The sequence below is a fragment of the Echiichthys vipera genome (genome assembly GCF_963691815.1).
Source record: "Echiichthys vipera genome assembly, chromosome: 4".
NCBI classification, from domain to species: domain Eukaryota; kingdom Metazoa; phylum Chordata; class Actinopteri; order Perciformes; family Trachinidae; genus Echiichthys; species Echiichthys vipera.
In genome coordinates, this window is record NC_139829.1 from 34,784,605 (window position 1) to 34,805,629 (window position 21,025).

The 21,025-nt window shown below is 48.1% G+C and overlaps 1 protein-coding gene across 1 annotated transcript; it reads left to right on the forward strand.

The window, feature by feature from the left end:
* Positions 1 to 1,912: 1,912 nt before the first annotated feature.
* mfsd14bb (major facilitator superfamily domain containing 14Bb) lies at positions 1,913 to 19,189 on the forward strand. The gene is made up of 12 exons (XM_083912370.1): positions 1,913 to 2,154; positions 5,150 to 5,242; positions 7,555 to 7,617; positions 7,936 to 8,063; positions 10,983 to 11,097; positions 11,395 to 11,613; positions 12,886 to 12,999; positions 13,832 to 13,903; positions 15,084 to 15,196; positions 15,380 to 15,477; positions 16,415 to 16,551; positions 16,867 to 19,189. The coding sequence occupies exons 1-12, from the start codon at positions 2,110 to 2,112 to the stop codon at positions 17,098 to 17,100; spliced, it is 1,431 nt and encodes a 476-aa protein (XP_083768496.1). The 5' UTR covers positions 1,913 to 2,109; the 3' UTR covers positions 17,101 to 19,189.
* Positions 19,190 to 21,025: the final 1,836 nt, after the last annotated feature.

Sequence of the window (21,025 nt, forward strand, 5' to 3'; positions counted from 1 at the left end):
GATCAGGTCTCGGGGGCAGCAGCTTTAGCAGGGGACCCCAAACGTCCCTTTCCCGGGCCACATTAACCAGCTCTAACTGGGGGATCCTGAGGCGTTCCCAGGCCAGTGTGGAGATCTAATCTCTCCACCTGGTCCTGGGTCTTCCCATAATAAATAATAATAATAATAATAGAAAATAAATACCAAAATACAAAGATAAATTTCCTGGAGAAAACAGCAAATACATCATAACATAAAAAACAAATTAAATAACAACAAAAAATAATAATGATAATAATAGAAAATAAAGCAAAAAAAAACATAACGTAAAGGATTTAATAAAATAAAAATAAGTAATAAAAACAATAGAAAATGACAATGGCAAATTCCTTGAAAGGCCATAAAATAAATAAATAATAATAACAATAATAATAAAACAAAATAAAGAGACAACATCACATATAGGCAGGTTTATTAAAGTGTGTTTTAAGAAGTGATTTAAATAAAAATAATAAACCTGATTCATCTCTCCAGGCTTTTATTTTGAAACCGTGCGTTGCTATGCCCGTTGCCTTGACACCGGTTGTTGTGCAGCAGAAAATTCTTCCAGCGCCGAGTCCCGCCTTTCTGTCGCTTGCCAAATAGTGATCCACAAGAATGTGGGCTCGCTGTAACGCTGGGCCCTGCGTGTTTGTCTTCCTGCCATATAGTGAGCCTCGGCGCTGAGCTGTTTTCCTCACAGAAGAAGAAGAAGAGAAGAAGAAGCTGCGGAAGCTTCTCTTTTCTTTTATTTCTGTTTTATTTGATTTAAATTAAAGTGTCCGCGGTAACAAAAGCATCTGCAGTGCAGTGAGTGCGGCGGCCAACAGGGGGCGCTGTTTCCTGTTTCATACACATGAAGAATTAGAATAATAATAATAAATAAATATAAAGATGACTTAGGACTCAATATGTCAATAAATAAACACATGAACTCCTGTCTAATTTACATAAAGACACAGAAATACACAAATTAATTAATGTAGACGAACAAAAATGAAGAAAATGTATTTATTTATTATTTTATTCATTCATTCATTTATTTCTGTATTTATTTCAAAATGTATTTATTTATTAATTTATTTTAACATTTATTATTTTCTGTTTGTATCTATTTATATATGTATTTATTTGTTTAATTATTGAGACTTAAGTCGTGTTTAGTCATGTATTTATTCATTTATACATTTATTTATTTATTTATTCATTTAGTCCTGTATTTATAAATACATATAATAATATATTTATTGAAGCTTAAGTCATGTTTGGTCCTGTATGTATTTAAACATTTCTTTATTTATTCATTCATTCATTTATTTCTGCATTCATTTATTTACTCATTCATGTTTTTCTATATTTATTTCAACACTTCTTTATTTATTCATTTCTGTTTTTATTTTTTTATACATGTATTTATTTAATTAATCATTGAGACATTAATCGTGTTTAATCCTGTATTTATTTTTACATATATTTTCATGTTTATTTTTTATATTTATGTATATAATTTATAAATATTTATTTATACATTTATTTAGACATAAATCATGTTAAGTCCTGTATTATTTATTCATAAATGTATATATTATTTATTACTTATTTTTAGCCCTGTATTTATTTATTTATTTATAAACGTATTTATTATGTTTTATTTATTTATTTATGATTTATTTTTAGTCCATAACAATGTTGTGAATTGTTCTGAATAAAGTTTTGGAGGAAAGAAAAAATAAAAATCTCCATGGGTTCGTTTTCATCACTGTGACGTCACCGCGGGGCGGAGTTTAACCGTTCCCCTGTAACTGACGGAAGTGCGGTGACAGCTCCGCCCCCCCGGGACGCTCCGGTACTGAAAACACGGACAAACTCACACCGAAATCAGAGCGAAGGAATCCGGTGAAAAGCGACTGATCCGCCGCCGAAGCTCCACCGTTCACGGCTGTTCCGCTCCGTGTCCCCCGGTCCAGAGCTCCATGACAGCGCGGACACGGTGCTCTAAACACGGTGTTAACCCTGGAAGAGACGGGGAAACCTCTGGAGGATGACCAGCGACGGGGACTCGAAGTGAAAGTCGTCCCGGAGAGATGTGAGATGACCCGGGAGAAACCTGCGACCGAGGCCGCCGACATGGTGTTGGTGAGCGCAGCTAGCTGCCGTTAGCAACCGCCGGCTAATCTGCCCGGAAACAAACATTAACGGTTTTTAATCGCTGTTTGTTTGTTTGTTTCTTTGTGAAACAATTGTTTACTTCATCAGGCTTATTTTTATTATTTTTATATTTTTACGATTTACATTATTTTCATTTATTTTTAGTTTGATAGCGAAAAAAACGTTTTATTTAAACTTTATATTCTTTAGAGACCGGAACAAAATAAAGTAAAAATAATATAAAGCTTTATTTTTTATGTATTTATTTGAATATATGGCGCTTATTTTTATTTAATTTTTATTGGTTTGCGAAATACTTTTTATATAAAACTTGGTATTTTTTAGAGACCAAAACAAAATTAAATAAATAGATGCATAATAATGTTTTTGGTCTGTGAAAAAACTGTTTTATTTTTATTTATTTTAAATATATGGCACTTGTTTTTATTTTTATTTTTATTTGTTGGTTTGCCAAAATAACCATTTTAAATATTTTTATATATTTATTGTTTGTTACATTTGATATAAACGTGGTTTTCTTTATTCTTTAAAGATTTTAGAAAATAAAAAAGAATACAGTTAAAAAATACACAAAAACAAACAAGTAGAACAGCAAAAGAGACAAAAAGTAAATATAATGTGTTTTTATAATTTTTTATATATGAAGTTTGTGAAATACATTTAACAGCAAAAAATGTTTAAATCTGTAGTAAACAAAAGCTTCTGTATTTATTTTGACGTAAAGTCGTAAATGTGTCGTGCAGCCGGACAGTGAAGGCACCACGCACACGACAGTTAACCACGTTACGCGTCTGCACACACGCCTCTCGTTCATCCGTCCCCCGGGGCCTCGTTTCTGAAACTGTGCGTAGGATTCACGTCAAAGGTGGCGTACGCAGAAAACACAATCCACTCTACCACGCATGGGACTGAATGAGGCCCAGCACAGATTTAGGATCCAGGACCAGGACCAGGACTCTGAGCCACATGCATGGGACTGAATGAGGCCCAGCACAGATTTCTCCCTTTTCCCTGATGCTCTGAATAAGGAGCTAAACTGCTCTAGGCTCTGTTTCTAAATCCAGTTCTAAGAAGCTGTGAAAAGTCTCTAAATGTAGTGAGAAAGTGGCGCCTGGGAGTGCTTTGGGACGGGGAAGGGGCTCCCAGCAGCCCCCTCTGCTCAGTGAGGACACTAACTGCAGAGTGAAGGGGCTCCCAGCAGCCCCCTCTGCTCAGTGAGGACACTAACTGCAGAGTGAAGGGGCTCCCAGAAGCGCCCTCTGCTCAGTGAGGACACTAACTGCAGAGTGAAGGGGCTCCCAGCAGCCCCCTCTGCTCAGTGAGGACACTAACTGCAGAGTGAAGGGGCTCCCAGCAGCCCCCTCTGCTCAGTGAGGACACTAACTGCAGAGTGAAGGGGCTCCCAGCAGCCCCCTCTGCTCAGTGACAACACTAACTGCAGAGTGAAGGGGCTCCCAGCAGCACCCTCTGCTCAGTGAGGACACTAACTGCAGAGTGAAGGGGCTCCCAGCAGCACCCTCTGCTCAGTGAGGACACTAACTGCAGAGTGAAGGATTCTCCACAGCGTCTCCCCGTCTCTTCTTCTCTGTTGTTGGTGTGTTTCTGTGGCAGTTACAGCGCCACCTCCAGGCCTGGCATGGGTACTACAGCGTTTGGAGTCGCTGCACCTGGTTTCCTGTGGACGCACACATTTAGGATCCGAGGTCGAGTGGACGTGAACTTTTTAAGAACCACAGAGAATAAAAAAAAGGTTGTTTTTAATCTTGCGGAGCAGCTTTTGCGGCTTCAGGTCGATGCTGATAAACAGTCAGGAAACGCCCTAAATGGAAATTCCTTGGTTCTGACATCATGACAAACACCGCTGACGTTCTTGTTGGAGAGGTGGAAAAAGGAAAAACCTGTTTGGAGGCAACAGAGTGAACATCACTGAAGGTAAAGAAGAAGAAACACGATCACGCCGTTAATGCAGCGTCAGAAGGTCGGAGCGATTCATGAGTGCAACAGCGACGTTTGAGAAACATTGATGCAACTTCTCATCTCATCTTCAGCCTCTGATCCTGGATCAGGTCTCAGGGGCAGCAGCTCCAGCCTCTGATCCTGGATCAGGTCTCAGGGGCAGCAGCTCCAGCAGGGGACCCCAAACTTCCCTTTCCCGGGCCACATTAACCAGCTCTAACTGGGGGATCCTGAGGCGTTCCCAGGCCAGTGTGGAGATCTAATCTCTCCACCTGGTCCTGGGTCTTCCCCGAGGCCTCCTCCCAGCTGGACGTGCCTGGAACACCTCCCTAGGGAGGCGCCCAGGGTTCATCCTTACCAGATGATCCTGAACCACCTCAACTGGCTCCTTTCAACACAAAGGAGCAGCGGCTCTACTCCGAGTTCCTCACGGATGCTGAACTTCTCCCCCTCTCTCTAAGGGAGACTCCAGCCCCCCTCCTGAGGAAACACATTTCACACGCTTGGACCTGGACCTGGTTCTTTGGGTCCTGACCTGGACCTGGTTCTTTGGGTCCTGACCTGGACCTGGTTCTTTGGGTCCTGACCTGGACCTGGTTCTTTGGGTCCTGACCTGGACCTGGTTCTTTGGGTCCTGACCTGGACCTGGTTCTTTGGGTTCTGACCTGGACCTGGTTCTTTGGGTCCTGATTGAGCTGCAACTTGCGCTGTTTTATTTCTGCTGCAGTCCGAAGCGTCTCGTCCGCGTCTGTACGCGCTGTGCTGGCGTGACTTTGTTCGATCCAAGAAGCTGCGTGTGTGTGGAACAATCTAACAAAACTAAAACAAACTCAATCCATCAAAATAAAGACTGTAAATATATGAAAACCGTATTAAACTCTGCTCCTGTCTGCAGACAACAGCATCAGTGTCCTGTTGTTATTTATGAGCAGAAACTCCGTAACACACATAATGAGGGTTTTTATCAGAGACGTGCTTCATGTTTGTGCTTCTCTTGTCGCTGCAGCGCGGCCGAGGCCGAGCCAGAGTGACTCACGCCGTGGTGGTGATCTTCCTCGAGTTCTTCGCCTGGGGGCTGCTGACCACGCCCATGCTGACGGTGAGTACACACACACACACACACACACATGCGGTTGTCGTCCACGGCCCGTTTGGGAGAGGTGGGCTTTTGTAAAGCACGTTTGCACGTGTACGAGCACGAGCGTGCGCACGTGTACGAGCACGAGCGTGCGCACGTGTACGAGCACGAGGCCTACGGCGGTTCTGAGGTCATTTCCTGTGCGCCTGTTGGGACGTAGAAAAAAGAAGGAGGGACCATGCGCGGACATTTCAAACAATGGCGGTGAAAGGTTCACGTTGGTGTGATGCGGAGGTGGAGTGTTTACTGCAGATTTGGTCGATGAAAAGATTCAAAAACAGTCGACAAGACGCACAAAAACTCCGAGGTCTACGGAAAGATCTGGAAACAAAGCCACGCATCGCCATGACGTCATCAATGCGTGTGACGTGTTACGGCGTGATGACGTATAGGCAGCAAGAAGCATTCTCCGAGGCCCAGGTAGTGTGAGTACAAACGGGCCTGGAGGGGGGGACAAGGACCCTAAAGCACGGGGCACGGGACGGAGGAACAGTGGGAGGGCGCTCTAACCTGTGACGGAGGAACAGTGGGAGGGCGCTCTAACCTGTGACGGAGGAACAGTGGGAGGGCGCTCTCAGAGTCATTAAAAAATCACATCAGTCACATTTACCAAACCAGCTGACATCATGTGGTCGGGTGCACAAAAAAGAAAAGCACAACGACTGAAAGAACAGGCTGAGAAGGTTTGCAGACTCTTCTGTTCTCATGTTTGTCAATAAAAGCATGATTAATAATGGGGGGGGGGGGCACGACCACGACCACGTGGGTCACAGAGAATCTGAATTGTTTAAATAATAAACTGCAAGTGTTTTGCCTTCAACACACACACACACACACACACACACACACACACACGTTAGGTTACCTACTTCAGACATAATGGGGTGTTTTTGCGAAATAACGCAAATTTTAATACATTTTTACCCGATTAAATGTTGGAATACTCGATTACAAAAAGGTCTGATACCAGAGCGCCACCTGCTGTCCAGAGGAAGAGCCACGCCATCATTCTGGTGTGACCCGGTTAGACCTGGACCAGAGTCAAGACCAGATCCAGCTCCTGCTGTGACTGGATACGTGGTTGTTAGCAGCACGTCCTCCCAGACGGACTTTTCTTTTCAGTCGCAGCGACGACTGGAATTCTTTTCCAGCTGTTCAGGAGCCGGTCCGACAGTGAGACCCGGTCTAACCGGTCTGAGTCTCTGGGATCCTCACGTGTTTAAAAACATGAAGCTCTCTGAAGACGCCACTCCGTCCTCTGCAGCTCTGAGCGCTGACGTCTCAGGGTCACGGCGTGTTAGGAAGCGTCTGATGCATTTCCTCGCCACGTTTTCTTCATCTGTCACACAACGGATCCGTTAAGATGCACTTAAACACGCCGCAGACTTTGGTCTTTAGAGGTTTGAGAGTGAAGTCATCGGCGCCCGTCAGCTCATCAGGAACCACGTTAACCGTCTAAACCACTCTTTAGAGCGTCACGTGTCTTTAAAGACATTTACAGCGCTGATAGAAAGTCCTGATACTCTTTTAAACAGTCACTTTATTTGTTTTAGAGCCTGAAGTGATGATTCATAAAAATAAAGATTCTGACGCCATGTGACGAAAGGTCAAAGGGTCACATGAGACTGAACTCTCAGCTCTATGTTTGGCAGCACACCACCCAAACCACCCCCTCCCTACAGCGAAGCCTGGAGGTGGCAGCATCATGTTGGGGGCTCGTTTCTCTTCAGCAGGGACTGGGCGGTCGGTCAGGACTGAAGGGAACATGGATGCTGCCAATGAACCCAGATTCATGAGGAAACCTGCAGCTCTCTGTTAGACACTTGAAAACGAAACAGGAAACAGACCGTGGAGCTGACGCACTCGTGATCTGCACCGCTGTAGGTGGCGAGGCCTCTGTCTGATGCTCACAGCACCGAGACTGGCCGGTGAACTTTAAATATTTAACTTCAAAAATACAGAAAAATTAATTTAATGTGTCCACAAATATTGTAAATACCAAAACACGTACGCACTGCCCCATTATGAGCAAACCGTAGGTAGAAACCGTGCATAATGTAAATATTCTTATTCATTCTAATGAACTTAAATGATTCTATCAACTAAACTAACTTAATTTAGGTTCATACAAACGCTGCTTCCTCCTCCTCTCTGGTGAAACTGTGGCCTGTCTTCAAACACGCTCCCGTGCATTAGTTTTATGTATTTGATCTTATTTTGGTGAGAAAACCGTCGCTGATGTAAAGACGTGAGTGTGTGTTCTGCTGTTTCAGGTCCTCCATGAGACGTTTCCTCAGCACACCTTCCTGATGAACGGCCTGGTTCACGGCGTCAAGGTAAGACATCATCCATCGATGAGTCATCACATTTGATTTGTAGCCCTTTACAACAGACGGTAACAAAAGTGATTTACACCAAAGCAATGAAACACGTAAAAACACAAGTGAGGTTCGAACAAACAGAAGCAAAATGACTGAAAATTGAAGCAAAATGACTGAAAATTGAAGCAAAATGATTAAAAACAGAAGCAAAAATGACTTAAATATCCTGATCTGGATTTTATTGGTGTATCATCTTATTAGAAACCTTTCTTTGTGATTAAAGTGATATTTGATGTTAGCGGGAGCTTCACCGTGTTCTTCTTGTGTGTTCAGGGCTTCCTGTCGTTCCTGTCGGCTCCTCTGATCGGTGCTCTGTCAGACATCTGGGGCAGGAAGTCCTTCCTCCTCATGACGGTCTTCTTCACCTGCGCCCCCATCCCCTTCATGAGGATCAGCCCCTGGTGAGTGAGACGCACCCGAGACAGACGCACCTGAGACAGACGCACCTGTGACAGACGCACCTGTGACAGACGCACCTGTGACAGACGCACCTGTGACAGACGCACCTGAGACAGACGCACCTGAGACAGACGCACCTGAGACAGACGCACCTGAGACAGACGCACCCGTGACAGACGCACCCGTGACAGACGCACCCGTGACAGACGCACCCGAGACAGACGCACCCGAGACAGACGCACCCGAGACAGACGCACCCGAGACAGACGCACGTGAGACAGACGCACCCGAGACAGACGCACCCGAGACAGACGCACCCGAGACAGACGCACCCGAGACAGACGCACCCGTGACAGACGCACCCGAGACAGACGCACCCGAGACAGACGCACCCGAGACAGACGCACCCGAGACAGACGCACCCGAGACAGACGCACGTGAGACAGACGCACGTGAGACAGACGCACCCGAGACAGACGCACCCGAGACAGACGCACCTGTGACAGACTCTCAAACCCCCGGCTGACCGCCGCGGTGTTGGAGTTCACCCCGGTGGACCAGAGGGTGGCCTCCTTACGCCTGCGGGTGGTGGGGGGGGGGACTCTGACTGTTGTTGGTGCAGATGCAGCGAACAGCAGTTCAGAGTCTGGGGCCTTCTTGGAGACCCTGAATGGAGTCCTGCATGGGGCTCCAGTAGGGGACTCCAGAGTCCTGCTGGGAGACTTCAACGCCCACGTGGGCAACGATGGAGACACCTGGAGAGGCTGATTGGGAGGAACGGCCTCCCTGATCTAAACCCCAGCGTCTGGTGTTAGACTTGTGTGCTGGTCCTGGATCCTCTTTAACAAACACCATGTTGGAACAGAAGGAGGCTCAGAAGTGGACCTGGTTCCAGAGCACACTAGGCCAAAGGTCCAGGATCCAGTCTGTGATGGTCTCATCTGATCTGAGGCCGGATGTTTTGGACACTCGGGTGAAGAGAGGGGCAGAGCTGTCAGCTGATCACCATCTGGGGATGAGTGGGTCAGAGGATGGGGAAGGTTCTGGACAGACCGGGTAAACCCAAACCACTAGTGCGGGTGAACTGGGACCGTCTGGAGGAGGCCCCTGTCCCAGAGACCTTCACCTCACACCTCCGGAGGAGCTTTTCTGGCGTCCCTGTGGAGGTTGGGGGCATCGAACCGGAGCGGGCGATGTTCAAAGCTTCCACTGCTGAAGCTGCAGCGGTGAGCTGTGGCCTCAAGGTCTCAGGTGCCTCAAGGGGCGGGGACCCTGGAGCACCGTGGTGGACCCCGGGGGTCAGGGAAGCTGTCCCACTGACGAAGGAGGCCTTCAGGATCTGTTCTCCCAGAAGACTCCGGTAAAGTCGACTCCAAGGTGCTGGAAAGGAGGTTGGTCCTGTAGAACCTCAGACTGAAGAGGAACCAGGTGGATCCAGTCCTGGACCTGGACCAGGACCAGCTCTGCACTCTCCAGGATCCTGGAGGGGGTCTGGGAGTGTGCCCATCCGGTCTACATGTGCTTTGTGGATCTGGAGAAGGCCCATGACCGGGTCCCTGGAGATACTGTGGGAGGTGCTGGGGGAGTCTGGGGTGAGGGGGTCACTTCTGAGGGGGTCCAGTCTCTGTACCCCCAAAGAGAGAGCTGAGTCCGGATCCTGGGCAGTGAGTCGGAGTGGTTCCCGGTGGGGGTCGGCCTCCTCCAGGGGGGCACTCTGTCACCAATCCTGTTTGTGGTTTTCATGGACAGGATATGGAGGCGTAGTCGTGGTGGGGAGGGGCTGCAGTTGGGTGGGCTGAGGATCTGGTCTCTGGTTTTTACGTGGTCCTGATGGCGTCGTGGGTCAGTGACCTTCAGCACTCACTGGATCGGTTCACAGCCGAGTGTGAAACGGCCGGGATGAGGATCAGCACCTCTGAATCTGAGGCCTTGGCTCTCAGCAGGAAACCGCTGGATTGTTCCTCCGGGTCGGGAATGAGTCCTGACCCCAAGTGAAGGACTTCAAGCACCTCAGGATCTTGTTCACGAGTGAGGGGACGATGGAACGTGAGTTTGGCCGGAGCTCTACCGCACCGGAAGGCAAAGCTCTGGATCTACCCTCAGTCCTGGTTCCTCCCCTCACCTGTAGTCATGAAAGCTGGGTCAGGACCCAAAGAACCAGGTCCAGGTCCAAGCGTGTGAACTGTGTTTCCTCAGGAGGGGGTCTGGAGTCTCCCTTAGAGAGAGGGGGAGAAGTTCAGCATCCGTGAGGAACTCGGAGTAGAGCCGCTGCTCCTTTGTGTTGAAAGGAGCCAGTTGAGGTGGTTCAGGATCATCTGGTAAGGATGAACCCTGGGCGCCTCCCTAGGGAGGTGTTCCAGGCACGTCCAGCTGGGAGGAGGCCTCGGGGAAGACCCAGGACCAGGTGGAGAGATTAGATCTCCACACTGGCCTGGGAACGCCTCAGCATCCCCCAGTTAGAGCTGGTTAATGTGGCCCGGGAAAGGGAAGTTTGGGGTCCCCTGCTGGAGCTGCTGCCCCTGAGACCTGATCCAGGATCAGAGGCTGGAGCTGAGATGAGGTTTATTTTTGTGCTTATGTTTCCATGGAAACGCCGTCAAATCAAAGCAAATTCCTTTGCTCTGACTCTGACTCTGATCCTGATCCTGATCCTGAGGGTGGAGCTGCAGCAGAACGGTCTCATGCTGCTCATGTGATGGAGGATCAGGATCAGATCAGACCCTCAGGGTTCAGACTCCAGAGACAAAGAGTATTCAGACTCTTTCCATCAGGAGCAGTGAATTCATGATTATCACAGTGAAAAAACAGTAAAAACAGGAACGTGTGTGTTTCCTCTCAATCACTGCTTTGATTATTAAAGATCTTGTGTGTGTGTCTCTCTCTGTGTGTGTGTGTGTGTGTGTGTGTGTGTGTGTGTTCAGGTGGTATTTCGCTCTGATCTCCGTCTCTGGGATCTTCGCCGTCACGTTCTCGGTGATCTTCGCCTACGTGGCCGACATCACAGAGGAGCAGGAGAGGAGCACGGCCTACGGACTGGTGAGTGTGTGTGTGTGTGACGGCCTGTTGCATGTGTGGGACTGTGTGTTGTGTGTGTGTGACTGCGCGTGTGTGACTGTGTGTTGTGTGTGTGTGACTGCGCGTATGTGACTACGCGTGTGTGACTGTGTGTTGCGTGTGACAGCAACTGTGTGTTGCGTGTGTGACGGCGTGTTGCGTGTGTGTGACTGCGTGTTGTGTGTGTGTGTGACTGTATTGCGTGTGTGTGTGTGTGTGACTACGTGTTGCTTGTGTGTGACGGTGTTGTGCGTGTTTTCTGTGTGTGCGCGTCCTCAGGTGTCGGCCACCTTCGCTGCCAGCCTGGTCACCAGCCCGGCCATCGGCGCCTACCTGTCGGCGCAGTACGGCGACAGCCTGGTGGTCCTGGTTGCCACGGTGATCTCCGTGGTGGACATCGCCTTCGTGTTCTTCGTGGTCCCCGAGTCGCTGCCCGACAAGATGCGTCTGACGTCCTGGGGCTTCCCCCTCACCTGGGAGCAGGCCGACCCCTTCGCCGTGAGTCCAACTGTGGAACGCGCCGCAGGAAGTTAACGAACGCAAAATAACGTTGTTCCTGTTGTTTGTGTTGTTTACGTTGTTCCTGTTGTTTGTGTTGTTTACGTTGTTCCTGTTGTTTACGTTGTTCCTGTTGTTTGTGTTGTTTACGTTGTTCCTGTTGTTTACGTTGTTCCTGTTGTTTGTGTTGTTTATGTTGTTCCTGTTGTTTACATTGTTTACGTTGTTCCTGTTGTTTGTGTTGTTTACGTTGTTCCTGTTGTTTGTGTTGTTTACGTTGTTCCTGTTGTTTGTGTTGTTCCTGTTGTTTGTGTTGTTTACGTTGTTCCTGTTGTTTGTGTTGTTTACGTTGTTCCTGTTGTTTGTGTTGTTTACGTTGTTCCTGTCGTCTACATTGTTTACGTTGTTCCTGTTGTTTGTGTTGTTTACGTTGTTCCTGTTGTTTGTGTTGTTGTTTGTGTTATTCCTGTTGTTCCTGTTGTTTACGTTGTTCCTGTTGTTTGTGTTGTTGTTTGTGTTGTTCCTGTTGTTCCTGTTGTTTGTGTTGTTGTTTGTGTTGTTTACGTTGTTTACGTTGTTTGTGTTGTTGTTTGTGTTATTCCTGTTGTTCCTGTTGTTTACGTTGTTCCTGTTGTTTGTGTTGTTGTTTGTGTTGTTCCTGTTGTTCCTGTTGTTTGTGTTGTTGTTTGTGTTGTTTACGTTGTTTACGTTGTTCCTGTTGTTTGTGTTGTTGTTTGTGTTGTTCCTGTTGTTCCTGTTGTTTACGTTGTTCCTGTTGTTTGTGTTGTTGTTTGTGTTGTTCCTGTTGTTTGTGTTGTTGTTTGTGTTGTTTGTGTTGTTTACGTTGTTTACGTTGTTCCTGTTGTTTGTGTTGTTTACGTTGTTCCTGTTGTTTGTGTTGTTGTTTGTGTTATTCCTGTTGTTCCTGTTGTTTACGTTGTTCCTGTTGTTTGTGTTGTTGTTTGTGTTGTTCCTGTTGTTCCTGTTGTTTGTGTTGTTTACGTTGTTTACGTTGTTCCTGTTGTTTGTGTTGTTTACGTTGTTCCTGTTGTTTGTGTTGTTTACGTTGTTCCTGTTGTTTGTGTTGTTTACGTTGTTCCTGTTTGTGTTGTTTACGTTGTTCCTGTTTGTGTTGTTTGTGTTTGTGTTGTTTACGTTGTTCCTGTTGTTTACGTTGTTCCAGTTGTTTACGTTGTTCCTGTTGTTTGTGTTGTTGTTTACGTTGTTCCTGTTGTTTACATTGTTTACGTTGTTCCTGTTGTTTGTGTTCAGTCTCTGCGTCGTGTGGGCAAAGACACCACGGTGCTGCTCATCTGTGTCACAGTGTTCCTGTCCTACCTGCCCGAGGCCGGACAGTACTCCAGCTTCTTCCTCTACCTGAAACAGGTCAGACACACACACACACACACACAGACACACACACACAGACACACACACAGACACACAGACACACACAGAGAGACACACACACAGACACACACACACACAGAGACACGCACACACACACACACACAGAGACACACACACGCACAGAGAGAGACACACACACACACAGACAGAGACACACACACTCAGAGACACACACACAGAGACACACACACACACACACGCACAGAGACACACACACACACACACACCCAGAGACACACACACACACACACAGACAGAGACACACACACACACACACGCACAGAGACACACACACACACACACACCCAGAGACACACACACACACACACAGACAGAGACACACACACTCACAGACACACACACAGAGACACAGACACACACACACACACGCACAGAGACACACACACCCAGAGACACACACACACACACACACACACACACACAGACACACACAGACACACACACACACGCACAGAGACACACACACCCAGAGACACACACACACACACAGACAGAGACACACACATTCACAGACACACACACAGAGACACACACACACACACGCGTAGAGACACACACACCCAGAGACACACACACCCAGAGACACATACACCCAGAGACACACACACCCAGAGACACACACACCCAGAGACACACACACCCAGAGACACACACACACCCAGAGACACACACACACACACACACACACAGAGAGACACACACACACACACACAGAGACACACACACACACACACACACACACTCACACGGTCCCCTGACATTAACTCTGTGGAGTGTTTTGTTTCAGGTGATTGAGTTTTCTCCTGCAGCCATCGCCGCCTTCATCGCCATGGTGGGAATCCTCTCCATAGTGGCTCAGGTAAGAACCAGCAGGAGGGTTTATTATTATTATTATTATTATTATTTATCATCACCACGGCGACCAAACATCAACACACAGATCATGAAACCGGTTTAGTCTCATCAGGAGCAGAAACAGATAAAACATAAATGTTTGAGTTCTGGCAGAAACATCTGACGTGACGTGAAGCAGATTTACTTTAATGTGTTAACGTTTTATGACGCAGCTCGTTTTTGTTTCCCTCGTCGTCGTCAGCTGATCGATGTCGTCGTCCTCAGATGTGTCGCAGACGTTCACTTTACGTTCAGGAAGCTTCGATCAAAGAAATGTGACTTTTGTTTCATTAAAAAATGACTCAAACTGATTCATTATTATTATGATTTACATAATAGACATTTAGACATCAGGAGCTGCCAACGCTCCTGCTCCTGCTCGTACATGTGCAACCGTGCTTTGCTGCCACAACCAGGCCTGGGCACACTGGTCAAACCAACTAGACTTTAGTGGTGAAGCGAGCTTGGGCACGGTACGAACGGACAGCATGAGTGCGCCCTGAAGCCCACTGAACATACCTCTAGTTCAAAGGTGTGGCTTAAAGGGTTTGACTAACTGTTAAGACTCACATGGTCCCTGATGTAGTGGGGACAATGGGGATGGACCAGCTCACGCATCACGATGTTCCTATAAGCGCCAAAAAGATACACATTCAATCAACAGGTCTGCACAAGAAAGTGGTTATCATATTTACTTATGATGTGTATGATTAACTCATTATTAATATTATTGTTATTGACGCATGACACAGCTGGTGTTGATCTCTTGTGAAGAAGAAAGGAAAACATCATCAAATCAAAACAAAGCTGCTCAAAGAACCAAAACCTGCACATTTTAATATTTTTAAGGGACAAAAACGAACAAATAAGATTCATTTATTATTAATATTATTAATTTAAGAGTAGAGGAATTAAGCAGCTCTGATGCTGATGTACATTTGGGTCAAAACAGTCTGACTGAAGTGTGTGTGTGTGTGTGTGTGTGTGTGTGTGTGTGTGTGTGTGTGTGTGTGTGTGTGTGTGTGTGTGTGTGTGTGTGTGTGTGTGTGTGTGTGTGTGTGTGTGTGTGTGTGTGTGTGTGTGTGTGTGTGTGTGTGTGTGTGTGTGTGTGTGTGTGTGTGTGTGTGTGTGTGTGTGTGTGTCAGACTCTCTTCCTCGGGGTTCTGATGAGGACCATCGGGAACAAGAACACGGTTCTTCTGGGTCTGGGCTTCCAGCTCTTCCAGCTGGCCTGGTACGGCTTCGGCTCCGAGCCCTGGTGAGTGTTCGCTCGCTCTTTACGTCAAGGGTTTGAAGAAACTGTTCAGATGGAAACTGGCGTCACTGGAGGAGCTGAGCAACATCTGTGTCTGAGTTAGAGTTTTATAAAGTCTATGATGAACTTTCTGTGCTGCTGCTGCGCCGTCCTCTCACACGTCTGAATGTGTCCCGTGTGTTTCAGGATGATGTGGGCGGCCGGGACCGTCGCAGCCATGTCCTCCATCACATTCCCAGCAGTCTCTGCTCTGGTGTCTCACAGCGCCGCTCCGGACCAGCAAGGTGAGTGTGACCAGTGTTAGTGTGCAGACGAGTGTGCACCTGCAGACGAGCGTGCACCTACACATGAGCGTGCACCTGCAGACGATAGTGCACCTACACACGAGAGTGCACCTGCAGACGAGCGTGCACCTGCAGACGAGCGTGCACCTGCAGACAAGCCTGCGCTAGTGTGCAGACGAGCCTGCGTAAGTGTGTAGACGAGCCTGCGTTAGTGTTCAGACGAGCCTGCGTTCGTGTGCAGACGAGCCTGCGTTAGTGTGCAGACGAGCCTGCGTAAGTGTGCAGACGAGCCTGCGTTAGTGTGCAGACGAGCCTGCGTTAGTGTTCAGACGAGCCTGCGTTCGTGTGCAGACGAGCCTGCGTTAGTGTGCAGACGAGCCTGCGTAAGTGTGCAGACGAGCCTGCGTAAGTGTGCAGACGAGCCTGCGTAAGTGTGCAGACGAGCCTGCGTTAGTGTGCAGACGAGCCTGCGTTAGTGTGCAGACGAGCCTGCGTTCGTGTGCAGACGAGCCTGCGTTAGTGTGCAGACGAGCCTGCGTAAGTGTGTAGACGAGCCTGCGTAAGTGTGTAGACGAGCCTGCGTAAGTGTGCAGACGAGCCTGCGTTCGTGTGCAGACGAGCCTGCGTTCGTGTGCAGACGAGCGTGCACCTGCAGACGAGCGTGCACGTCACCACCGTTTAAAACACACACAACTGTTTAAAATGATCAAGGCGCTGGATGAACGATCATATCAGCCAATAATGACTCAGATATGAGGTCATGACATAATCAACATGACTCCTTCAGTTAAGAGTCCGTCCACACGATGAAAACCTTTTTTTTCTCCGTCGTTGTTCGGGGGACCAAAGTGGACCATAGACTCACCGCTGTGTGTGTACCTGTGTGTGTGTGTGTGTCTGTGTGTGTCTGTGTGTCTGTGTGTGTGTGTGTGTTCAGGTGTGGCCCAGGGGATGATCACAGGTATCAGAGGGCTCTGTAACGGTTTGGGTCCGGCTCTTTACGGCTTCATCTTCTTCCTCTTCAACGTGGAGCTGAGCGACATCCAGCCGGTGGCAGGACGACCCAACACAGAGGTACACACACACACACACGCGCACACACACACACACACAGAGAGGTACACACACACACACACAGGTACACACACCCAGGTACACACACACACACAGGTACACACACATACACACACACACACACACAGAGGTACACACACACACACAGGTACACACACATACACACACACACACACAGAGGTACACACACCCAGGTACACACACACACAGGTACACACACACAGAGGTACACACACACACAGGTACACATACACAGACACACACGTGGCGTGGCCTCGGTCCAGGTCTCTGATCACTTCCTGTCTCTGTCCGCAGAAGTCTCTGATCCCCGGTCCTCCCTTCCTGTTCGGAGCGTGCGCCGTCCTGTTCGCGCTCCTCGTCGCCATCTTCATCCCCGACCACCACCGACTGAGCGACGTCAAGACCTGCTCCGCCCGCAGGTCCAGCTGCACCTGCTCCTCCACGCACGCCCAGGGCTCCGGCCCTCTGGCCACGCCCACCAGCGACGCCGAGGACATCGAGCCGCTGCTCCAGGACAGCAGCATGTGACTGTGGCGTGCCCCGCCCCCTTCAGAATAAAGCGCTCTCTTTTATTTTCTAAGTCTTCAGACTGTTGAGATCAAAGCGTCGACGGCAGCGGTCGATATTTATTCACTGACGTAAGTTTGAATCCTTTCATCTCCCTCTGCTGTGAATCACGTCTCTGTCGTTAACGTGGCGTTCGAACCGGTGTCCCAGTTTCCTGACGCGTCGTTAGCAGCGGCGCGTTCGTTCAGGTGAAACCAAAGTCGACGTTTTAGTCCAAACAACTTTTCACGGAGCTCAAAGCTTCTTTTTAGGATGCAGGTGTTTTTAAAACGCTCACGGGAAAAATGAAGAAACGACACAAACACCAACGTTAGCTCAGCAGCAGCGGTGCTTCAGCGGGCGCCGTGGCGACCGGGGGCAGAGCTGGAGTCTGAGGGTTCTGGAAACAAACGGTGTGTTCAGGTGCACCGCGGAGAAACTGACTGTTACTGTAAAGTTCCTTTGGTTCAAAGCGTTTTTTTGTTTCTGTAGAAAAACAAACACAAAACTTTTCCCACGTTTGTTTTGTTCGTGTTTTCAGACGGAAACAAAACGCCATTTTTACGACTTCATCACATCGTTACGACGCCGTACGAGGCCGAGGAGGGAAAACAATCACTTTACCGCCCCGGGGGGGAAATATTCTGAGGAAAGAGTCTCAGATTAATGAGATTAAAAGATGCAGATTTACCATAAAAAGTCAGATTTGAGATTAAAAAAGGCAGAAACAGTTTGGTTTCCTCTCCTCGTTGAACTTTGTCTCTTCAGGATCAAAGTTCGAGGTCGTCTCCTCTGACCCGGTGCATTCTGGGACGGATCCGTGTTTTCATGCTCTGCAGAGACATGAAGCATTCAAAACCATTTCCTGTTAAACATGTTGACGTGCACCTGCTCTGAAACAGTACATTAATATAATAAACCGTATGTTTTTATATATATAAATATAAATAAACAGTGAACAGTTAAAACGGCGTCTCTTAAAAACGCTCCTAAAGACGCCGACACGACGACATTTGAGACTTTCAGACGACTTTTGTCTCCAACTTTTAAAATATAATCACTGATTTCAGCGGATATACGCGTCGTCTGAGCTCCGGTATGTCCCTGAACGCACCACGGAGAGTTTCCAGCAGCTGATCTTTGTTTGAGTTCAGACTTCAGTGAAACGTTCAGTGATCGTTTCACTTTCACGTCTCTGAGGCTCGATTCTTCTTCTTCATCAAACAGAGAACAAACAAAGTACGAAGGAGCTCAAACCGCAGAAGTTACTTTTAACGTGCGTCCTCGAACGTCACTCAGCCCGAACGTCTGTTAAAGGAACAGATGCTGCATTCAGGGCACATCTGAAGTGTGGGAATGATAATTTGTGACGGTGAAAAGTGGAAAAATGGGGACGTTTGTGGACAAAGCTGGTCGTTTTTTTCTCCCACGTGACCTGAACGCAGCGTCATACGGCTGCTGCTGAAGATGAAGATGAAGATGGTGATGAAGATGATGATGTGTAGCTTCATGAAGCACAATCATGAGTTGATTCAATCTTCTGTTGAATTCTGATTTCTTTAATCTTTAACGTCACGTTTTGATTCGTTTTCAAAGATGATGTCACAAACTACAAGGTTCTTACGCACTCAGTATCCCAGAATGCACCACAGTGTTGTCAGCTACTTCCTGTTCTTTATGTTTCTCGGACCTTTGCTGACGATGCATTTTTTTAAATCCTGTAAATCCGTGTATTCTTTTTTTATATTCTTATTTTGAGTTTCTGTTCTTTAATCATCTGAAACTCAGACCTGCTCTCGTGTTTGTGCCTTTTTACCTTTTATTTCTTTTTATTCGGACTCAGTTTGTAAAGTTTCATCAAGAAGACGACTTTTTAACGCCGTATTCACAAGGTTCGTTCCTGCTCCGTGTGTGAACACAGACGTGTGTTCTCCTGGTTCCTGCTCCGTGTGTGAACACAGACGTGTGTTCTCCTGGTTCCTGCTCCGTGTGTGAACACAGACGTGTGTTCTCCTGGTTCCTGCTCCGTGTGTGAACACAGACGTGTGTTCTCCTGGTTCCTGCTCCGTGTGTGAACACAGACGTGTGTTCTCCTGGTTCCTGCTCCGTGTGTGAACACAGACGTGTGTTCTCCTGGTTCCTGCTCCGTGTGTGAACACAGACGTGTGTTCTCCTGGTTCCTGCTCCGTGTGTGAACACAGACGTGTGTTCTCCTGGTTCCTGCTCCGTGTGTGAACACAGACGTGTGTTCTCCTGGTTCCTGCTCCGTGTGTGAACACAGACGTGTGTTCTCCTGGTTCCTGCTCCGTGTGTGAACACAGACGTGTGTTCTCCTGGTTGCTGCTCCGTGTGTGAACACAGACGTGTGTTCTCCTGGTTCCTGCTCCGTGTGTGAACACAGACGTGTGTTCTCCTGGTTCCTGCTCCGTGTGTGAACACAGACGTGTGTTCTCCTGGTTCCTGCTCCGTGTGTGAACACAGACGTGCGTTCTCCTGGTTCCTGCTCCGTGTGTGAACACAGACGTGTGTTCTCCTGGTTCCTGCTCCGTGTGTGAACACAGACGTGTGTTCTCCTGGTTCCTGCTCCGTGTGTGAACACAGACGTGTGTTCTCCTGGTTCCTGCTCCGTGTGTGAACACAGACGTGTGTTCTCCTGGTTCCTGCTCCGTGTGTGAACACAGACGTGCGTTCTCCTGGTTCCTGCTCCGTGTGTGAACACAGACGTGCGTTCTCCTGGTTCTCCTCGTCTCTGTCCTCGTGCTTTCTTGCTCCTTTACGTTGAACGCACGTTGATCCAAACTTCCTCTAGAGGGCGTCGCTCACATTAAAAAGTTCCTCCAGTAAAGTTTGACCCCAACAAAGATGGAGGCGATGGAGGAGAGAAGCATCCTGAGTCAAAATGGCGGCAGCGTTGTAGACGGCGGTGGTCTGTGAGACACTAAAGACGTCCCAGAGTGTGGACGGAGAATTCCACACGTTGGTTTGACAGAAGAGACAAAGTGACGACCGGCGTCTCTGTCAGTGTTTCAGGACGTCCGTCGGGGCTTCGATGACTCGCTCGCTCCTGATATTCACGGTGCTCGACACTGTCCCCACAGTTTCAGGTGGTACTGCGCGTTTGCTCCGTATCTGTACACATCCGTCAGCTTTCAGGATACGGACAGAAATACGGAGGAGACGGACGCAGAGGACGCACAGAAGGCTGCAGCTGTGAACGTCTCTAACGCGGAGCAGGATGAGCCTTAAACAAACAAAATGGCGTCTTTCTTCAGCGTCAGTGAATCAAACATCTGAGCCGGATTTCTCCCACGTCGACGTCGTCCAGGACCAGACTTTGACGCAGTAACTTGTTATTTATACGGAGCCGATCAGAAGAACGTGCATCTGTAAATAACTGATTGGAAACACGAGAAACGGCGTTAAACTGTTTTAACGAGTAAATGAAACGTTCTCCTCAAAGAAACTTCAGTCCAAAGCAACTGGACCTGGTTCTTTGTCAGGAAGACGTTCAGTTCATGTACACATCTGACCAGGACCTGGACCAGGACCAAGACCAGGACCAGGCTGGGACTGGTCCAACTACCTGGTGTGGAGATCCAGGTCTTTAACCTCTCACAGGCCGATGATGTCACTGGAACCCTTTGTGCTCCAAGTGCCAACGACTGTCGTTGGTGGAAGTTGGTCTGGACTTCGTTAGTGCTCTATTGAGTCTAAACGACCGTCGTTGGAGTCACACCAGGTAGTTGGTCCAGTCCCAGCCTGGTCTTGATCCTGGTGAAACGTCTTCCTGACAAATAACCAAGTCCAGTTGTTTTAGACTGCTTTGTTGCTTTTCTCCGCGTCTCCCGGAGACTCTTCTCTGCGTCTCCGGGAGACTCTTCTCTGCGTCTCCGGGAGACTCTTCTCT

Coding starts and splice junctions, on each gene's coding strand:
- mfsd14bb (XM_083912370.1), top strand. CDS start 2,110: ATGACCCGGGAGAAACCTGCGACCGAGGCCGCCGACATGGTGTTG. Junction 11,098..11,394: donor GGAGCACGGCCTACGGACTG/GTGAGTGTGTGT, acceptor GCGCGTCCTCAG/GTGTCGGCCACCTTCGCTGC. Junction 16,552..16,866: donor CAGGACGACCCAACACAGAG/GTACACACACAC, acceptor CTCTGTCCGCAG/AAGTCTCTGATCCCCGGTCC.